General features: G+C 41.6%; 1 protein-coding gene across 5 annotated transcripts in view; it reads left to right on the forward strand.

Moving 5' to 3' along the window:
* Positions 1-20859, forward strand: part of Grk4 (G protein-coupled receptor kinase 4) — a 107687-nt gene that overhangs the window by 846 nt on the left and 85982 nt on the right. For 4 of the 5 annotated variants that reach the window (XM_059275736.1, XM_059275731.1, XM_059275734.1 and 1 more), the window contains exons 2-4: positions 6164-6259; positions 11059-11171; positions 12304-12378. In XM_059275736.1, the coding sequence (XP_059131719.1) occupies positions 6164-6259; positions 11059-11171; positions 12304-12378 (284 nt within the window). The remainder of the gene's footprint in view (positions 1-6163; positions 6260-11058; positions 11172-12303; positions 12379-20859) is intronic. The other variant, XM_059275732.1, reaches the window with a different exon arrangement.

Here is a 20859-nt window from a genome sequence, read left to right on the forward strand (position 1 = left end):
GCTTGGCCCGTGTCAGCAAGTGGTCAGTGTGGGCTAACCTTTGTTGTGTTTTGAAACCATAGCGCTTGCCTAACGTGCTGAGTTCCATCCCATCCTCAGCGCTGCTAATTTGAAAGACAGAGTGTGGAAAGGTATGAAATGTACACTAAATTCCTAGGCTTTCTAGATTACCCAGGCACAAGTGTCTGGGAAGTAGCTGTATAAAATATTATTAAGAAGTTTCATTGTGTCAGGTGGTGGTACACGCCTTTAATTACAGCACTTGGGAGGCAGAGGCAGGCAGATCTCTGTGAGTTCGAGGCCAGCCTGGTCTACCTAGTGAGTTCCAGGACAGGCTCGAAAGCTACACAAGTCCTAGGAAGAGGTGCCATATCAAAAAACAAGGTGGGACCTTGGGTGATGTGGATGGTTCTGTAGGTAAGGTTCTTGCTGCACAAACATGAGGACCAGGGTTCAGATCCCAAGCACCCTCATACATACTTGGTGTAGTGTCACAAGGAAATAGGAAAATAGCTGTAAATCCTGTGTGTGTAAACACACACACACACACACACACACACACACACACACACACACACGGAAGTCAAAAGACAACTTCCAGGAGTTGGTTCTCTTTAACCATTCAACCAGAGCCTTCACTGACTGAACCTACCTTGGGGTGGTAGGAATAGAAATCAAAACAAAACAAAACAAAAAACCAACAGTAAAGTTGAAGCTGGGTATATCAGAAGATATATTGGTAGAACATTTGAGTAGTTAAGCTCTGATTAAATCCCCAGCACCATAGAGAGATGAGAATGGGAGAGAGAAAAGCAAAGCCTACCACCTAAACTTGTTCCTTCAGGTATCCAGGAAATGGATCTGGGAATTTTCCACAGATGTAGGAAAACCATACTCTAAAAGGGGAGGAAAGGAATACTGAGTCCTGTTCATGGGCCTGACATCTATCTAGATAAGTAAGCTCATTTAAACTCCATAGCATCAATCTTTCTGGGAGCCAGGGGCCTGAGAACTCAGAGATCTCACCTACCTTAGCATGAACACCAAGACCAGCAGTGGACTTGGACTTAGTGGTAACCTTATGCTCTTTGGGCATACCTGTGAAGGTTGGGCCAATGCTATCTAAGCTGGGTGATGGATCTAGTCTGTGTGGTGTGACCGTCTCACAGTAGGGTTGTGTGCTGCTGAAGCAGTACCATGCATATTCTGTGGTACTGGCAAGTGCTTATTACATGTTTATTTTTATTTTTTTAAAGGCTGAATATGGGGGTGGGGCGGGGAAGTAGTGAGTGTTTTGAGCATATTAACACACCATGCTCTGGGTGATAAGTATTTTGAATCCCTGGTAATGGGTTTCTCTGCCTATGCAGTAAACCAAATCAAGCCGAATTAATAAGACAAGGTTTAATCTGAGCAAGGCACTCCTGGGTGATCTAGGCGGGGGTGGGGGAAAGGAAGAAAAATCACATGGCGGGTCTATGGATGGGATCTTAAATACCCTGTAGACGTGGTCTTGAGCAGATCCAGGGAGGAACTGTGAGTTGGCAGGCTTTCTGAGGGGCTGGGTTTGGAGAGGGAGGAGGGCATGCTGAGGCAGAGCTTCCAATGGAACAGTGGGCAGTAGGCTGTTGAATTCAGAGCTTCTAGTCTTGAGATTTGCAATAGAGTATATGAGGAACACAAGATGACTGAAAGAGCCCTTGGACCTATACCTACCTGCCCTGTTCTAGCAGAGCTTTCTCTCCTGAGCTTGGCCCAACCTTTTGATGTAGCTCACAGTATTTCTAGACCACTGCATTGAAGACAGAGCTCACCAGATCTCAAGGAAATGTGGCTTTCCTCCCAGTTTTCTGAGTCTTAGTTGACACTTAAGCTACATTACACTGTTGGATGAAAGTCAGTAAAAATGTATCTTTCAGAATGTTTGAGATTAAAGATTTAATTTCTCTGACTTAAGCAAAGTTTTAGTTTTAACAGATCTTTTAAAAAACATTGCAGTTTAGCTCTTTACCCCATTCTGGTTTCATTATGAGTGCCTTTGTCCTAGTTAGGGTTATTATTGCTGTGATGAAACACCATGACCCAAGCAACTTAGGGAGGAAAGGGTTTATTTCAGCTTATACTTCCAGGTAACAGTCCATCACGGAGAGAAGTTAGGGCAGGAACTCAAACAGGACAGGAACCTGGAGGCAGGAGCTGATGCAGAGGCCATGGAGAAGTGCTGCTTATTGACTTCTGGAGGCTTGCTTAGCCTGCTTTTTTATAGCACCCAGGACCACCAGCCCAGGGATGGCCTCACCCTCAATCAATTAAAATGCCCTACAGCAGAAGTTCTTAACCTTCCTAATTCTGCAACCCTTTAATACAGTTCCTCATGTTGTGGTGACCCCCAACCATAAAGTTATTTTTGTTGCTACTTCATAACTGTAATTTTGCTACTGTTATGAATTGTAATGTAAATATCTGTTTTCTAATGGTTTTCGGTGATCCCTGTGAACGGGTTGTTCAACCCCTAAAGTTGAGAACTACTGCCTACAGGTTAATCTTATAGAGGCATTTTCTTAATTGAGGTTCCCTCCTCTCAGATGATTATAGTTTGTGTCAAGTTGACATAAAACTAGCTAGCACAACTGACTCCTTGTCAGTTTGATACACAAAAAAATCACTGTTTGTTTTTTCAAAACAGGGTTTCTCTGTGTAGTCCTGGCTGTCCTGGAACTCACTCTGTAGACCAGACTGGCCTCCCAACTGAGAGATTCAATTGCCTCTGCTTCCTGAGTTCTGAGGTTAAAGGCGTGCACGACCACTTCCCAGCACAAACACATCACTGTTAAGTCACAACCTTTCCTTTCTTGTTCATCCCCATAAACACACATTAATAAATATATCACAATATAAAACATTTTACAAACTTAAGAAGTCCCACACCCTTTAAAAATTCAAACACTTAAAATATACAGGCTCTTAAAAATCCAAAACCTTTGAAAATATAATGTCTCTTAACTGTGGGCTTACATAAAACAAAAAATAACTTAAATACTTTCTTACTTCAAGAGGGAAGAACCATGGCACTGTCACAACAAATCAAAGCAAAACCAAACTCAAACTGTGTAAATAACTCAATGTCTTATGTCTGGGATCCATTCATGATTTTTCTGGGCTCCTACAAAGGGCTTGGGTAAGTCTCTGGCTCTGCAGCTTGTCTTGGAGGCTCTGGCTGGCTCTACTCCACCGCTGCTGGTGATCTTGGTGGTCATCCCATGGTACTGGCATCTCCAAAATGGCTGGGATTTCTTGCTGCAACTGGACTGCACCAGTTGCCTCTCCTGGGCTCACTTCAGGGATCCCAGCCCTGCCACATAGTGCCAAGCCTTAGATGCTCTCCATGACCCCTTCATGCCTTCAAAACCAGTACCACCTGGGTGACTCTAACACTACCAAGTTAGCCTGCCAGCACGAGGTGAGATCCTGGCCTCTTCTGGAACACGGATTCTGTGTGCTGACCCTGAGGAAACATTCCCAGAAGACTTCACCTTGATGATGCTGGTCTCTTAATCATAGCTGATTCTTCAGCCCCAGCTGACCAACATCCATTGTCCCGGCAAAATAAAGGTTTTACTTTAGTGGTTCTGGTCTCTTGTTACTTACAGCAATTCTTCAGCTTCAGCTGACCAGACACCAGATTCTTTATACAAATGGTCTGGTAGAGTCTGCTTCAGAAGTTTCACTTTAAAACTTCACAAGCAAGGCCTCCATTGTCTGCACTGCTTTCAACATTCTTAACTTCCAAACTCCTACAGAACAGCTCATTGAACACTTAATACTCAATAGTTTTTCTAGCCTAAAGTTCCAAAGTTCCTCCGATAATTCTCCCCAAAACAACATGGTCAAGTCTGTCACAGCAATACCACACTATCCTGGTTCCAGCTTCTGTTCTAGTTAGGGTTACTATTGCTATGATGAAACACCATGACTGTGGTGGTTTGAATAGGTATGGCCCTCATAGATTCATTTGTTGAGTGCTTAGCCCATAGGGAAAGGCACTATTAGGAGGTATGGCCTTGTTGGAGTAGGTATAGCCTTGTTGGAGGAAGTGTGTCACTGTGGAGGTGAGCTTTGAGGTTTCATATATGCTCAAGCTACACCCAGTGTGGCACACAGTCTCCTGCTGCTGCCTGCAGATCAAGATGTAGAACTCTTAGCTCCTTCTCCAGCACCATGTCTGCCTGCATGTCACCATGTCTCACCATGATGATATGCATCAAACCTGTGAAACTGTAAGCCAGCCCCAATTAAATGTTTTTCCTTTATAAAAGTTGCCATGGTCATGGTGTCTCTTCACAGCAGTAGAAACCCTAACTAAGACAATGACCAAAGCAACATGGGGAGGAAAGGGGTTATTTCAGCTTATACTTCCAGGTAACAATCCATCACTGAGGGAAGTCAAAAACTGGAGGTAGGAGCTGATGCAGAGCCCATGGAGGGGTGCTGCTTACTGGTTTGCTCCTCATGACTAGCTCAGCCTGCCTTCTTAAAGAGCCCAGGACCATCAGCCCAGGGGTAGCCCCATCCATAATGGGCTGGGCTCTGTCCATCAATTACTAAGTAAAAAATGCCCTATAGGCTTGCCTATAGTTTGATCTTATGGAGGTATTTTCTTTTTTGGGTTTTATTTTTTTTGTTTGTTTGTTTGTTTGTTTTTGGAGGCATTTTCTTAATGAGAAGTTCCCTCCTCTCACACGACTATAGTTTATGTCAAGTTGACATAAAACTAGCCAGCACAGCCCTCTTCTCCAGTCTTCTAGAGGCTCTTGTCCCATGTTCTTCAAGTGTGTCCTCATGAGATTCTTGCAGGGATGTCTCCTTCAATGCTACCTAGTCACAATAGCACCTTCCACCTTTTAACTTCGATTTTATTTCATACTGTTGACCAATATTACTAATTTTTTCTAATAATTTATTATTGTATGGCTTATTAATCTTTTCTCCCTTACTTAGGATATGGGGGGCAGGGCTAGAGAGATGGCTCAGTGGTTAAGAGCATTTGTTTCTTTTGCAGACAACCTAGATTTGGTTCCTAGTGCCCACATGGTGGCTTATAACCTTCCATAATTCCAGTTCCAGAGGATCTGACCTCCATGGATGCCAGGCATTCGCATGGTGCACACATATAAATTCAGGCAAAACACTGACACAAATAAAATAAATCTAAAATTAAAAAAAATATAGAGAAGGGACTTTGTTTTTGTTGTTGAGGATGGAACACAGGCCTCCATGCATGTATGTACTCTTATCTCTGAATTCTACTTCCACACCAGACTATACTTTTTTTTCTTAAAGGGATTTAAAAAAAATATTGTGTGTATGTCTCTCTGTCTCTACCTGCTCAGTGCCCCCGCCTCCGTGTGTGTGTGTGTGTGTGTGTGTGTGTGTGTGTGTGTGTGTGTGTGTGTGTAGAGTATAGTGTCTGTAGAGGCCAGAAGAGGATATTGGATCTCTTACATTTGGAGTTACAGGCAGTTGTGAGCTACCAAATGTGGGTGCTGGAAATAAAACTCAGGTCCTCTACAAGAGAAGTATGCATCTTTACATACTGAACCCTTTCTCACACCACTGTTTCTTTGTTTTTTAATTGACCATTGCATTCTCAGTGCTTTTAACGTGTTTGACATGTGGTAGGTGCTTAGTAAATATTTGTTTAAAAATAAATATAAATATCTTCTGAACCAATGTTTATAAGTAGCACTATACAGTGATTGTGTTATGTTGGATCTAGTTTACAAATTTTGGAAATGAAAATTGAGAAATTTTATACTTAATTAAGCTGATACCTAGTTAAATAATTATAAGCTTTATTCATTTTATGTATCTACTCAAATAGTATCTACTCAAATAGATATATTAAAGACAATAGTATTTACAATACATGAAAAAAATCTTTTCTATTGTGACTACCATATTGATTAACGATATTTTAATAAAGAAACAAAAAAGAATTTTGGGGGGTCTAGTTATGATAATCTAGCTGTGTAACCTCAGCATGCGAAGGAAGTTAATGCAGAAGGATCCAGAATTCAAGACCTGTCTGGACTACATAGTAAGACCTTGTCTCAAAAACAAAAACAACACAATTTGAAATCTAAATCTTTATCTTCAACTTTAGCAGGATTTAGCAAGAAGAATGGCCGTAGTAAAAAATGGAGGGAGATGCTGAAGTTGCCCCCGATCAGCATGTGCACTGAGCTAAGATACTCCATCGGTGAGTAAGTAGTGCCTTCCTATGTCTGCAGGGTGTCTGACATTACATCAGTACTTAGATGTTATTAGTTCTTCAGTCTATATTTGCTTCAAAACTTTCCTGATAAGTTTTTCATATAACTTCTTTAGTCTTTTGTGTGTAGGAGAGATTTTAGGTTTTCTAGAGTGAAGTTAGGTAAGATGATTGCTGATTTTTTTTTTTATTAATAAAAATTAGTATATATTGAGGCTACAGAGTTGGCGTAGTGGTTAAGAGCACTTGCCGCTTTTGCAGAGTACCCAGGTTTGGTTCTCAACATCCACATGGCTGCTCACAATTGTCTGCAGCTCCAGATCCAGACACCCTCTTCTGGCCTCCTCAGGCCCTGTACACATGTGCACAGACATATATGCAGGCAGAGCACCCATACACCTAAATAAAAAAAAAAAATAAAAAAAATTTTAAGCTGTGACTGTGTATGGCTTTGTACATATGAGTGCAGTGCCTGTGGTGGCCAAAAGAAGGTATTAGATCTCTTGAAGCTGAAGTTGCAGGCTATTGTGAACCACACAATTTGAGTGCTAGAAATTGATTGATTGGATCCAAGTAGCCACCGTGACCACAGCCAAGTTCATTTCTGTGCTTTTGTTTTGTTTTGTTTTGTTTATCTGCTTCATGGGTCTTGAAGTTGAAGGCCAGAGATCTAAGGCTACTCATTTTCAAACCATTCCTGGCTTCTGATACTGCTGTCCAAATAACTCAGGAGGATAAGGTGACGATCTCTGCATTCTTACTCTCCTGGATAGGGCCCAGCATGTGTTATGTTACCAAGAGGAAACCTGGTAAAGGAAGCATGTGTTAAAGTGCTAGGGGGAACACATGGTGTCCTCCTCCTTGGTGAAATGTGAAATGGTGAAAGTGCTCTGACCTCAGAATACAGTCTGCAGGAGGTAGAGACAGTGCCCTCCACATACTTCAGGAACATTTAGAGTAAAGAGAAGCCTTTCTCATTGTTGACCCATTGAGGAGGGAAACTGAAGAGTGAGACCTCCTGTTTTCTGTACTGCAGAGGGACTCTGACCTTAGGTCTTCTCTGAAGTAGCTGAGAAACAACCACAGGAATAGACTCAGTCAGAATTCAGACTGAGCTACAATTGTCAGAAGAGTGGTTCTAAAGATAATTTTATCTTCTTTGTTAATACCAACTACAGACAGTATCAGGAAAATAAGGAGAGTGAAGAGGAAGCGGTAGCCTGTATCTTAGCAATGAACTTCTTGTTTAGGGACTATCTGCCAGTTCATTTGGGCTTGGACATTTGGGCATCTTTGAATTCTTCTCCTGTAGGTGGGAACAGAGTCCCCCTTTGAACTGACTTGGAGAATTAAATCACTAGTCAGTGATGTCTTGTAAAAATAAATAAATAAGTGTGCACAATTCAATGCTTTATTTATTTAGATATATTTTTTGAGACATGCATTTATGTAGGCCAGGCTGACCTTAAACTTGCTACATAGACAAGGATGACCTTGAACTTCTCATTTTGCTTTTACCTCCCAAGTGCTAAGATTATGGGCATGTACTGCCATACATGGTATAGATAATGCTAGGGATGGAACCCAAGTGCATGCTATATAAGCACTCTGTCTACTGAACTCAATCCCTAGCTCCCTTGCCTAGACATTTCCATATTTAAACCCAATGATCTAAAATGAATGGCTTAGACTCCCAGAATTACTTGATATTAATAAACTCTTTAATGAAGAGATTTGTTATGGTTTGCTCACTTACTGTAATTCTTTAGCTTTAGAGTTACTTTTGGGAAACCAGCTATGTTTGTCCGTTTCAAGTTGAGAGCCACTGTCTTAGTTAACCATTGTGAAAATACCATGGTCAAAAGCAACTTGGGGAGGAAAGGATTTATTTAAGTTTACAACTCTTAGGTCACAATCCATAACCAATAGAAGTCAGGGCAGGAACTCAGGGTAGAAACCTGGAGGTAAAAACAGAAGCAAAGGCCATGGAGGAAAGCTGTTTACTGGCTTGCTTCCTATGGTTTGCTCAGTTTGCTTTCATATACACCCCAGGACCACCTGCCCGGGTGGAACCACCCATAATGAGCTGGACCCACCAATGCCAATCATTAATCAAGAAAATGGCCTATAGACTTCCTATGGGCCAATTTTACAAAGACATTTTTCAATTACGCTTCTCTCTTCCTGGGACTGGAGAGATGGCTCAGTAGTAATGAGTGCTGGTTGCTCTTACAGAGGACCTGGGTTCAATTCCTAGCACCCACACTGTGGCTCACAACCATCTGTAAGTCTAATTTCAGGGGATCCAGTGCCCTCTTCTGACTTTCAGATATTCATTCACATAAAGTAAATCTAAAGAAAAATTCCCCTCTTCCTAGATATGTCTAGGAAGATTTGTATTGACAAAAACCAACCATTGTAGTAGCCACTGCTAGCAGAGCAACTGGCCTACCTCCCCTCCCCTTCCAGTCCTCTTTCCTTCCCTCCATTCCATTTCCTTCCCTTCCTTTTCCTTTTCCCATCCCCTCACTCCCCCCTTCTTTTGTTTTTAGTTAGCATACAAAATAATGTGTGGTTTATATATTATGTACCCCAATAAACTTATCTGGGGGTCAGAGAATAGAACAGCTACTATATTAAACATAGAGATTAGGCAGTGGTAGCACACACCTTTAATCCTAGCATTACGGAGGCAGAGATCCATCCTGATCTTTGTGAGTTCAAGGCAATACTGAAAATAGCCAGGCATGGTGGCACACACCTTTAATCCCAGCACTGGAGATCTCATGTCTTGCTTGGGAAAGACATATGCCTTTAATCCCAGGAAGTGATGGCAGGAAACAGAGAGGTATATAAGTCATGAGGACCAGGAACTAGAGTTTTTTTTTTAGGCTTTTTAAGCTTTTAGGCTTTTAGCAGAAGCTCAGCTGAGATCCATTTGGATGAGGACTCAGAAGCTTCCAGTTTGAGGAAACAAGATCAGCTGAGAAGTTGGCAAGGTGAGGTTGGATGTGGCTTGTTCTGTTTCTCTGATCTCTCAGCGTTCACCCCAATACCCTGGCTCTGGGTTTGTTTTTATTAATAAGACCTTTTAAGATTCATGTTACAGTAGTGGGCCTATGTAGTAGTACCCATATTTGATCCCAGCATTCTGGGGGCAGAAACAAATGGATCTCTGTGTGTTCTAAGCCAGCCTGGTCTACATAGGAAGTTGTGGGCCAGCTAGGACTACATAGTGAGACCCTGTCTCATAACAAAACAAATGAACAAAAACTAAGTAATGGGTTTCACTGTTACATTTTAATCCATAATGTCATTAGACTTTGTTCTTATTTGTGTTCTCCTGCTGCTGAACATGGTTTTCTTGCTGAAGGTTTACTTGTTCTAAACAATGCTTTTGTTTTAGAGTTTTTTTGGGGTATGGGGTGGGGTTTGAAACAGGGTTTCTCTGGGTAGCCCTGGCTGTCCTGGAACTCACTCTGTAGACCAGACTGACCTAAAACTCACGGAGATTGCCTGCCTCTGCCTTCTGAGTACTGGGATTAAAGGTGTGCCACCCCCACCCTCTGGCCAAGCTGTCTGGAACCTTGTTTTGTATTCTTCTTGACACAATGCTGGAATCCGAGGGCCTTATTCTCAGAACAATATCACTAAGGTAAGGAGAGGCAAGGGATACAATTTTTTCTACGGAAAAGAAAAAATAAGCAAATAACTATAAAAGGGGAAGGTAATAAACATTAAATATAAAAAAGATCAAACCAATAAGCATAAATATTTTAAATTTTGTTTGCAAGTATAAAAAGTAGATGGAGAGAGGTTTTTAAAATTCTGATTTAGTGTATTACTGCATATGCAATTTATTCTATATACCTAGGATGGGTGAAGTAGTAGAAAGTTCCCTTTATGTTCCTGCTTTCCTTGTGGATGGCCATCCCTAGAACTTATCTATCTCCTATATATTTTATTTTTGAAAAGAACAGTCTATTTCAAGTTAGACTTTACAGGGGTTGCGGATTTAGCTCAGTGGTAGAGCACTTGTCAAGCAAGCACAAGGCCCTGGGTTCGATCCTCAACTCCAAAAAAAAAAGAAAAAAAGAAACAAAATCAAGTTAGACTTTACAAATTCTTACAAGTTCTAGTTGTTTTTTGGTTCTGCCTTGGTTGGTTTTGTTTTTTTGAGACAGAATCTTACCGTGTAACCCAGGCTGCCCTTGAATGTACAGTCCTTCTGCCTCAGCCTCCAGAATTATAAGCGTATGCCACCACAATCATTTCTGCTTATTTTGTTTTTATTTATTCATTATTTATATTTGTGTGTATGTGTCTGTACATGTTTGTGTATGTGCATGTGTAGGCTAGACAACATTAGGTGTCTTCCTTGATAATTTTCCACCTTATTTTTTGAGACAGAGTCTCTCACTGAACCTGGAGCTTGGCAATTCAACTAGATTGTCTGGCTAGTGAGCCCCTGGAATCTGCCTTTCTTCACCTCTTCAGCCCTGGGATTACAGGAACATTCCACCATGCCCAGCTTTTTATGTGGGTGCTTCATATATGAACTCAGGACCCCATGCTTGTGCAGTAAGCACTTTGTGAACTCAGACGTCTCCCATCCCTGCTTGTGTCTTTTAAATGTGTCATAATTCAGTTTAAATTAGTAAACAGTTTAGAAATTACCATAGAAATATTGTTTTTGACTGCCATTATATTAAGTGAAAACAGAAAGTAGATTCAGAATAGAACTTAGTAGGTAGTAACTACTATGCTTGTTTCTCCCCTTTACTCAGAAAAGGATTTTAACAGCCTTTGTGACAAGCAGCCAATAGGAAGACTTCTTTTCAGACAATTCTGTGATACAAAACCAGATCTAAAGAGATGCATTGAATTCTTGGATGCAGTGGTGAGTGATTCATCTCAGGGTTGCACTGCCCGATTTTGTGCTTTTGAGTATTAAAAACTAGACTTGGCAGAGTTGGTAATTGTCTTGATGTCATATTTTCCTCCTTCTCTCCTTCCCCCTCTTTTTGAGATAGGGTCTCACTTTGTAACCCAAGCTGGTCTGTACCTTACTTTGTAGGTCAGGGCTCTCACAATGTATCTTGGCCTGGCCTTGAACGACAGCAGACCTACCTCCAACTCATGATTGCTGAGATTATGGGCATATATAACCTTCCTGGCTCCTAATGAATATTTTTATATATGAAAAAGCATCAAGAGATGAATACTACTCTTCATCTTGCTTTCTCCTTTAAAAAAATATTTTATGTGTGAAAACCTGCATGTTTGTGTGGAAGTGTGCCATGTATATGTCTGATGCCCCTTGTGGCCAGAAGATGGTGTTGGATCCTTTGGAAGTGGAGTTACAGGTTATTGTGAGCCACCATACAGGTTCTGAGAACTGAACCTGAATCCTCAGCAAGAGCAGTAAGTGTACTTAACTGCTAACCATCTTCTTAGCTTTGTTTTCTCTTTTTTTATAAGCTGGAACTCCAGCTTATGGGATAATACACTGTCCACATTTAGGGTAGATCTTTCCTGCTCAATTTATCCTTTCTAGAAACACTTTCATGGAAATATCTAGAAATATCTAGGAATATGTTCCTATGGTGGGTTTAAATCCAGTCAAATAAACAATGAAGATTAACCCACCTAACCTCACTGACTTTTCTGAGACAGTTTTTTAGAGTTTTTTGGGGGTGTGGGGTGGGGTTTGAAACAGGATTTCTGTGTGTGTAGCCCTGGCTGTCCTGGAACTCATTCTGTAGACCAGGCTGGCTTTGAACTCACAGAGATCAGCCTGCCTCCTGAGTGCTGGGACTAAAGGCATGCACCGCCACACCCGGCTCTCCCTGACATTTTTATCCTGGCATTGTCCTTACATTCTTGGAGAACTATTTAAATTTAACCCATAGAACTGTTCTCTGGTTCTGAGGGTGCCATGTTAGTTCATAGATTAGATAATTTAAAGCATTATGAAATACTGTTAGTAAGTAACATCACTAACCTTTTTTTTTCCTAATCTCTTCAATCAGGCAGAGTATGAAGTTACCATTGAAGAGGAGCAAACAGAGTTTGGACTGTCAGTCTTAAATAGATTCTTCAAGGAGGTATGGTTTCTTTTTTCTAATAAAGATTTTTGTAAGTAACATAAAGTGTATAGCTCTTTTTTTTGGATAAGATATAACAAATACATTAAAGCTTTCAATTTCTTACAAATGTTTCTCCCAGACTGGAGAGATAGCTCAGTGGTTAAGAGCGCTGGCTGTTCTTCCAGAGGTCCTGAGTTCAATTCTCAGCAACCACATGGTGACTCCCAACCATATGTAATGAGATCTGGCACCCTCTTCTGGCATGTAGTCAGAAAACTGTATGCAAAATAAATAAATAAATCTTTAAAAACAAAAAACATATTTCTCCTTTGTATTTTTGTTTGGATTAAGAAGAAATAATAAACCTTTTAGAATATTGATTTAAAGAATTTAATTGTTTTATTTGCCTAATTTGAACTAACATTTTTTCCTAAGTTTTTATAAGCATTAGTTTTTATTCCTTCTTAAAAATCAAATCCATTTACTTATTTTTTTGTTTATTTTTATTTTATTTTAGTTAGTTAGATTCATCCACATCCACACAGGCAGGAGGGTCTCTCTATGCAGCACTGGCTGGCCTGAAACTTTCTTTGCATACAGACTGGCCTCAGACCCACAGATATTCACCTACCTCAAGGACTGTTGAAATTGAAGGCATGTGCCGCTATGCTTGGCCAAATCCCTTCTGTTTTAATGTGTACCTCAGAGACTCTTTGATTTTTCAACATAGGGTTTCTCTCTATAGTTTTGGTTCCTGTCCTGGATCTTGCTCTGTAGACCAGGCTGGCCTCAAACTCACAGAGATCCGCCTGCCTCTGCCTCTCAAGTGCTGTGATTAAAGGCGTGTACCACCACCACCCAGCCATGGGGGACTCTTCTTATACATTTCAACTTAGTTTGTGTTTTTTATCATTATCACAATGATTCTCTAGTTTTCTGATATTTTGTTTTTGTTTTTGAAAAATGTTAGTGTGTGTTTTGCTTGTATGTTTCTCTGTGCACCACATGTGCACAGAAGAGGGCACCAGGTCTTCTGAGACTAAAATTATAGACAGTTGTGAGTTGCTATGTGGATGCTGAGAATTGAACCTGGGTCCTCTGGAAGAGCAGCCATTGAGTGCTGTTAACTGCTGAGCTATCTCTCCAGCCCCAGTTTTGTTTTTTTTTTTTTTTTTTTTTGTCAAGACAGGGTTTCTCTTTGTAGCTTTGCGCCTTTCCTGGATCTTGCTTTGTAGACCAGGCTGGCCTTGAACTCACAAAGATCCGCCTGCCTCTGCCTCCCGAGTGCTGGGATTAAAGGCGTGCGCTACCACCGCCCAGCCAGCCCCAGTTTTTATTTCTCTTGATTTACTAGATTCTTGTACTTAGTGTATTGTCATATTAATAGAACTAGAATCCCACACCAAAGGCATGACATGGGGTGGAGAGTATATCCTAACATGTTAGATCTAACCACTTGCCACCAAAGAAAGCATTTTTTTTTTTTTTTTGTTTTGTTTTGTTTTGATACAGTGTTTCTCTGTATAGCTTTAGATGTCCTGGAACTTGCTCTGTAGACAGAACTCACAGAGATCAGCCTGCCTCGGCCTTTGCCTCTGGAGTGCTGGGATCAAAGTTGTGCACCACCACTGCCTGGCCTCAAAATAGAAATTTGAGGAAGATGTAAATTAAGAATTTCAGGCCATCTGTGTAATGACATGAGCTTTAGGTTTAAACAGAGGAAGAACTGAGTCACGGGGTAAGGGACAAGAGGCATGTATAATGAAGTCACGCTGTGGTCTGGCTGGTTGATGTTTGTCTCAGTTCTGGTATTGCAAGATGGCCTCAGAAAAATTCTTTCCACTTCAGGGGATATTCTATCTTCAGTGATGACTACTACTACTTAGGGGTAGAGTGTGTTCTTATTGTAGGGTAATATATCAGAGAGGCTTTGCCGTTCCTGGAATCCAGGTGACTGCAGGTTTAGGGTGATATTTGGGTCTTTCAGGATCCTTTTCTAGAAACTAGGTATTGGAAAAGTTGTTGGTAGAATACTCTTTCTGCTTTTAGTCTTAAAGAGGCATGGGGCAACCTAGGTATCAATGATTAACATGCCTACATGTAAAGTTAAACAGAATCTGGCCCAAACTAAAAGAGAGATACAAAATGTAGACAAAGATGCCAGGCTTTTATCCTGCTGTTAGCTACCTTTGTTTTGGGAGGGTTTTTAAATTTTTTAAAATATCTTTTAATTGAAGTAAGATTACATCATTTTTCCCTCTTCCTTTCCTTCCTCAAGCCCTTCCCATGAACTCTCTTCATCCTCCATGTCTCAAGTTGATATATATGTATATATATACATACATACATATATGTATATATATACATACATACATATGTATGTATATGTATTTATGTATGTATATATATCCAGCAAGCTTATATGTGTACACACACACACATATTCTGCTGAGTCTATTTTTGTTGTTTGTATGTGTATGGTTTCAAGGCTGACCAGTCTGCTTTGGACAAGCAATAAGGGGGCTCAGCCTTGGGAGTGGCTAATTCTCCTTCCCTCAGCAGTCATTAGTTGCCTGTAGTTCTTTGTCCAGGGATGGGACCCTGAACAGTTTTACCCCTTTCAGTTAACATGTCTATTAATATTGCCGTTTTTCTGGTCTTGTTTATGCAACCATTTCTAGGAGGGACTGTTTCACAGCAGACTTCCTGGTATTCTGGCTCTTAGAGTCTTTCTGTTCCCTCTTCTGTGATATTCTCTGAGCTGTAGATGCAGGAGCAGTAATATAGATATATCTTTTGAGACTGGGCTCCCAATGATCTATTGATCTCTGCATCATGTCCAATTGTAGTTTTCTGTGATGATCTCCATTTTCTTTATTAGCTTCTTGGATGAGGGGTGGTAGCTACACTCATCTGTAGGTATAAGAATAAGATTTAGAATATAGTAAGGGATTATGCTTGTCTTAGTCACTGTTCTGTTGTTGTAAAGTGAGCCTTAAGTCCTTTGTAAGTCCAGATCCAGATGAGCCAATGTTTTTCAGCAAAAGCAGTTTATTAAAACTTGTTATAACTGAAATTATGTATGTATATATGTATACATATATATATATAATGCTGTGAACAACTTCCTTTACTGTGCCTTCTGTTTGGTGGCTATTTAGAAGTACTAGGGAGATGGCTTAATTGGTAAGAGCTTACTGTACAAGCATGAGGGCCCAAGTCTAGATCACCAGCACTCATATAAAACATTGATGCATACTTGTAATTTTTTTTTTTTTTTTTTTTTGGGTTTTTTCGAGACAGGGTTTCTCTGTGTAGCTTTGCGCCTTTCCTGGAACTCGCTTTGGAGACCAGGCTGGCCTCGAACTCACAGAGATCCGCCTGGCTCTGCCTCCCGAGTGCTGGGATTAAAGGCGTGCGCCACCACCGCCCGGCGCATACTTGTAATTTTAATGCTGGGCCAGTGGAGACATGAGTAACTTAGGGGCTTGATGACCAGCTGGTCTAGCCAGTCAGTAAGCTCCAAGTTCAGTAAGAGACACTGCCTCAGAAAATAAGACAAAAATAGGATGATACTCAGTGCTGACCTCCACATGTGCATATATAGATGCTTACATCTATACACACATATATGTATACACACACACACACACAGGGGGAGGGAGGGAGGGAGCGAGGGAGCGTGAGCACATCCTCAGTTCTGGGAAGGGTCCTGTGATGTAGCAGTAGAAGGGGAACAGCTATAACTATGGTAATTAACATTAGTGACTACTCCTCTAAGCCTTATGCATGTAATAAATCACTTCATCCTCAAACAACCTGGTGATGTACTTACTATTTTTATGTGATAGGATTGGAAAGCATACTTACATAACTTACTCAAATTTGCACAGCTAGTAGATATTTATGCCAGGAATCAAACATATAGAGGTATCACGTGGGAGAAGGATAGGAACTGATTTGTGAAACTAAAAAGTCAGCCTTGTAGAAAATAGGGGTAAATGGGGATGGAAAAATTTGAATAAGGGGAATCAAAAATAAAGAGTGGAAAAAATTAATTCTGATTCTCCTTTAGCACAGTAGGGTAATTATTAGTTGAAATACTGTGATATGTTTCAGAATAACTAGAAGAGTATGAAATTCTCAGGCTACATCAATAATGATTAGATAGAAATGATAGAGATAGAAATTCTTATTACTCTGATTGATGAATACATATTGCTATATAGGCATTAAATTACTATAATGTACCCAATAAAGATGAACAGAGTTTGGGCCAGGCATGGTGGTGCACATCTTTAATTTCAGCACTCAGAGGCAGAAGCAGGTGGATCTCTGTGAGTTTGAGGCCAGCTTGGTCTACATAGTGAGCTTTATCCAGGCCAGCCAGGACTACATCCTGAGACCCTGACTCAAAAAATAACAAAAAAGGGCCGAGCGGTGGTGGCGCACGCCTTTAATCCCAGCACTCGGGAGGCAGAGCCAGGCGGATCTCTGTGAGTTCGAGGCCAGCCTGGACTACCAAGTGAGTTCCAGGAAAGGCGCAAAGCTACACAGAGAAACCCTGTCTTGAAAAACAAAACAAAGCAAAAAAAACAACAACAAAAAAAGAATAAAAAAATATACGAAGTTTAAAGATAATAATAGAGAAGGGCAAAAAGAGAATGTAGGAAGGGGCAAGCCTATTCTCTAGACCAGTGGTCCTCAACCTGTGGGCCATCAAATGACTCTTTTACAGGAGTTGTCTAAGACCATTGGAAATATCAGATATTTTACATTATGATTCATAACAGTAGCAAAATTACACTTACAAAGTATCAATGAAAATAGTGTTATGGTTGGGGGTCACCACAATATGAGGAACTGTATTAAGGGGTTATAGCATTAGGAAGGTTGAGAACCACTGCTTTAGATGGACATTAATCCTTTCAGGAGGGCTCTGTACTCATGACCTAAAGATTTCTTAAAGATCCTAGATCCCAATATCATTGAAATGCCAGTTAAATCTCAACATGAGTTTTAGAGAGATGAGACACTCAAACTACAGTATATGGTGAAAGATGTTTGTGAACTTCCTTTTTTCCTTTTCCTTTTTTATGTATTTGTATGTGTGTAGTATGTGTACATGTATGTATGTGCTTGAGTGTAAGTGTACATGTGTTGCCATGTGGGTGAGTTGCCATGTGGGTTCTGGGACCCAAACTTGGGTCCTCTAGAAGAGCTAACTACTGAGCCATCTCTACAGACCCTTGTTTTATTTTTTATGTGTATGCGAGTGTTTTGCCTGCATGTATATTATATCTGTGTGCAGTGTGTCCCACTGAAGCTAGAAGAAGGTATCAGATTCCCTGGGACTGGAGTTACAGATGATTGTGAGTTGCCATGTAGGTGCTGGGAATTGAACACAGGTGCTCTGGAAGAGCAGCCAGTGCTCCTAAACACTGACCCATCTCTCCAGCCCTCTTTTACCTTTGTTTGCTTGTTTGTTTTATTTTTGAGATAGAGTCTTACTATGTAGCCCGGGCTGATCTGAAACTATGTAGACTAGGTTGTCCTCAAGCTCAGAGGTCTATTTACCTCTGCCTCCCAAGTGATGGCATTAAAGGTATGTGTTATTACATCTGGGTTTTTTCAAATTATTTATTATTGTGTGTGGCCACAATGTGTGTGTGTGTGTGTGTGTGTGTGTGTGTGTGTGTGTGTGTGTGTGTGTGTGTATGGGCCAGGGCATATATGCCATGGCATATAATGGAGGTCATAAGACAACTCTCTAGAGCTGGTTCTCTCCTTCCACCATTGTGTGGGGTTCAGGGTTCAAACTCAGATTGTTAGTCATGTGCAATAAGCACCTTTTCCCAGTGAACCATTTTGCTGGCCTCCACCTTATTCTTTTCAAGGTATTATCTTTTAATCAAAATGAGAGCTCATTATCCTGTCACCCAGGGTTCCCAAATACTAAATTAAGCCAATTTTCTTTTCTTTTCTTTTTTCTTTTTTTTTTAGACAAGGTTTCTCTATGTAGCCCAGCCTGTCCTGGAGCTCACATAGATCTGCCTGCCTCTGCCTCCTGAGTTCTGGGATTAAGGATATGCACCACCACTGCCTGGCTAATATATTTTCTTTTTTCTTTTTTTTTTTTTCTTTTGCTGAGACAGGGTTTCTCTGTGTAGCTTTGGATCCTGTCCTGGAACTCACTCTGTAGACCAGGCTAGCCTCAAACTCACAGAGATCCTCCTGCCTCTGTCTTCTGAGTGCTGGGATTAAAGGCGTACACTACCACTACCCAAAGTTTTTTTTTTTTTCCTAACATAATTTCTTTATTGAATCTTTGGGAATTTCACATCATGCACCCCAGTTCTACCCACCTCCCAGCCCAGCCAGTTCAGTCTCTGCATATCTTCCTTCTACTCCTGCAGTACCCCCCAATAAAAACAAACAAACAAATGAAAAAAAAAAGAAAACAAACAAAAGTAACAACAACAAAACCTCTTCACTCCTCCATCTTTCCCACCTCTCTAACACCTCCTCATTCATCCTGGTGTCATTGGGAGCCATGGTGTGTCACACAGCATACCCTTTTGTCTAATCAGCTTTACTTGCGAATGTTAATTGCAGTGAGTCATTGGTCTAGTTCAAGGCCTCTGGTTTGTGGTACACCATCATTACTGGATCCTTACCAAAACTCCTCTTGAATATCCTCTGTTTCCCCAGTCAGGGAGATCCTCCTGTTATTGTTCCACAGGACCAGTCCCTTCATGAGCTCTAGCAGGTCCTTGATGGGGGTAGATGTTAGAGTGGGCCAACCCAAGACCCAACCTTGGTTGACTGGTCAGTCCAGGCCAGTAGGGCTGCCTCCCTCAGGTAAGGGACAGAGCCAGCTCCCCTATACCCATGCCATCAGGGTTAGTTCTCCCACCCCCATGGTGAAGGGTGGGGCCATCTCCCTTGCTGCAGTGTCCAGTGAGGGGCAGGGCCAGCTATCTCAGGGCCAGTGAAGGATGGGACCAGCTCAGCATGGCCCTCTGATTTCACCATGCTTGGTTCCTATGGCCCCCTGAGATGACACAGGCTACAGATATCAACATAGACTCCAGCTGCAGCAGGACCACAGACCTAGACATGTCCCTCAATGGCAGCTCTGGCCTGGATATCAAAATGGCATCGGGAAGCAGCTCAGACCACTCATATCTACAAGGCCCCAGCTGCAGTATGGCCCTTGCCTACCAACATGGACTCAGGTGGCTGACCTGACCCTGGGCATCCACATGACCCTCAGTAGCAACATGGGTCACAGACTTCAACACAGACCCTGGCTGTGTTAGGATCCAGACATGGTCCTCAGCAGCAGTGTTGGTGGCAGCAACCTGTAGGTGGAAAGTTTCTCTCTTGCCTACCTGTTTGCAAATACCCAGCAGCTGCTTCTTAAATAATTGACTCTGAGGCTTAATATTACTTACAAATGCTCAGTGGGTAGCTCAGGCTTATTACTAACTCTTACATTTAAATTAACCCATAATTCTTATCTATGTTTAGCCATATGGCTTGGTACCTTTTCTCAGTGCGGCATTCTCATATTGCTTCCTCTGCATCTGGCTGGTGACTCCTGACTCTGCTCTTCTTCTTCCCAGCATTCTTAGTTTGGTCACCTTGCCTACACTTCCTGCCTTGCTCCTGGCCATTCAGTGTTTTATTAAACCAATTCAAGTGACAAATCTTTACAGTGTATAAGAGAATTGTTCCACAGCAGCAACCTGGGTCTGGATGTCACCATGGCCCCAGATGGTGGCACAGACCACCCAGACCAGCATGCATGGCCGCAGGTTGCAGCCCAGACACCAGAAATCCACATAGCTCTCATGGTAACAGACATCAACACAGACTCTTGGCTGCAGTAGGGTCACTGACCCAGACATGGCTCCCAGCTACAGCCCTGGCTTGGAAGTCACCATGGCACTGGATAGCTGTACCTGCTACTTAGATCTGTATGGCCCTGGGTGTATCATGGTTCCTGGGAACCAATATGGTCCCAGGTGGCTGATTAGACTGCAAGAAACCACACAGCCCTCAGTTGCAACAGGAGCCACAGACATCAACTCAGACCTTGACTGTAGGGCCGTGACCCAGACATGGCCCTTGGCAGTAGTCTGGGCCTAGATGACAGCATGGCTCCAGTGGTGGCATGTCTCTTGGATACCTACATAGCCATTGGTTATTGTGATTTCTTTCTTTCTTTCTTTCTTTTCTTTCTTTCTTTCTTTCTTTCTTTCTTTCTTTCTTTCTTTCTTTCTTTCTTTCTTTCTTTCTTTCTTTCTTTTTTGAGACAGAATTTCTTTGCATAGCCTGGCTGTCCTGGAACTCCCTTTGTAGACCAGACTGGTCTTGAACTCACAGAGATCTGCCTGCTTCTCCCTCCCGAGTACTGGGATTAAAGGCATGCACCACCACAACATGTTTTGATTTCTTTTATTGTTTATTAAAAAATAAAACTCCAGGGCTGGA

The sequence above is a fragment of the Peromyscus eremicus genome, chromosome 10 (genome assembly GCF_949786415.1).
Source record: "Peromyscus eremicus chromosome 10, PerEre_H2_v1, whole genome shotgun sequence".
Taxonomy (NCBI): Eukaryota; Metazoa; Chordata; class Mammalia; order Rodentia; family Cricetidae; genus Peromyscus; species Peromyscus eremicus.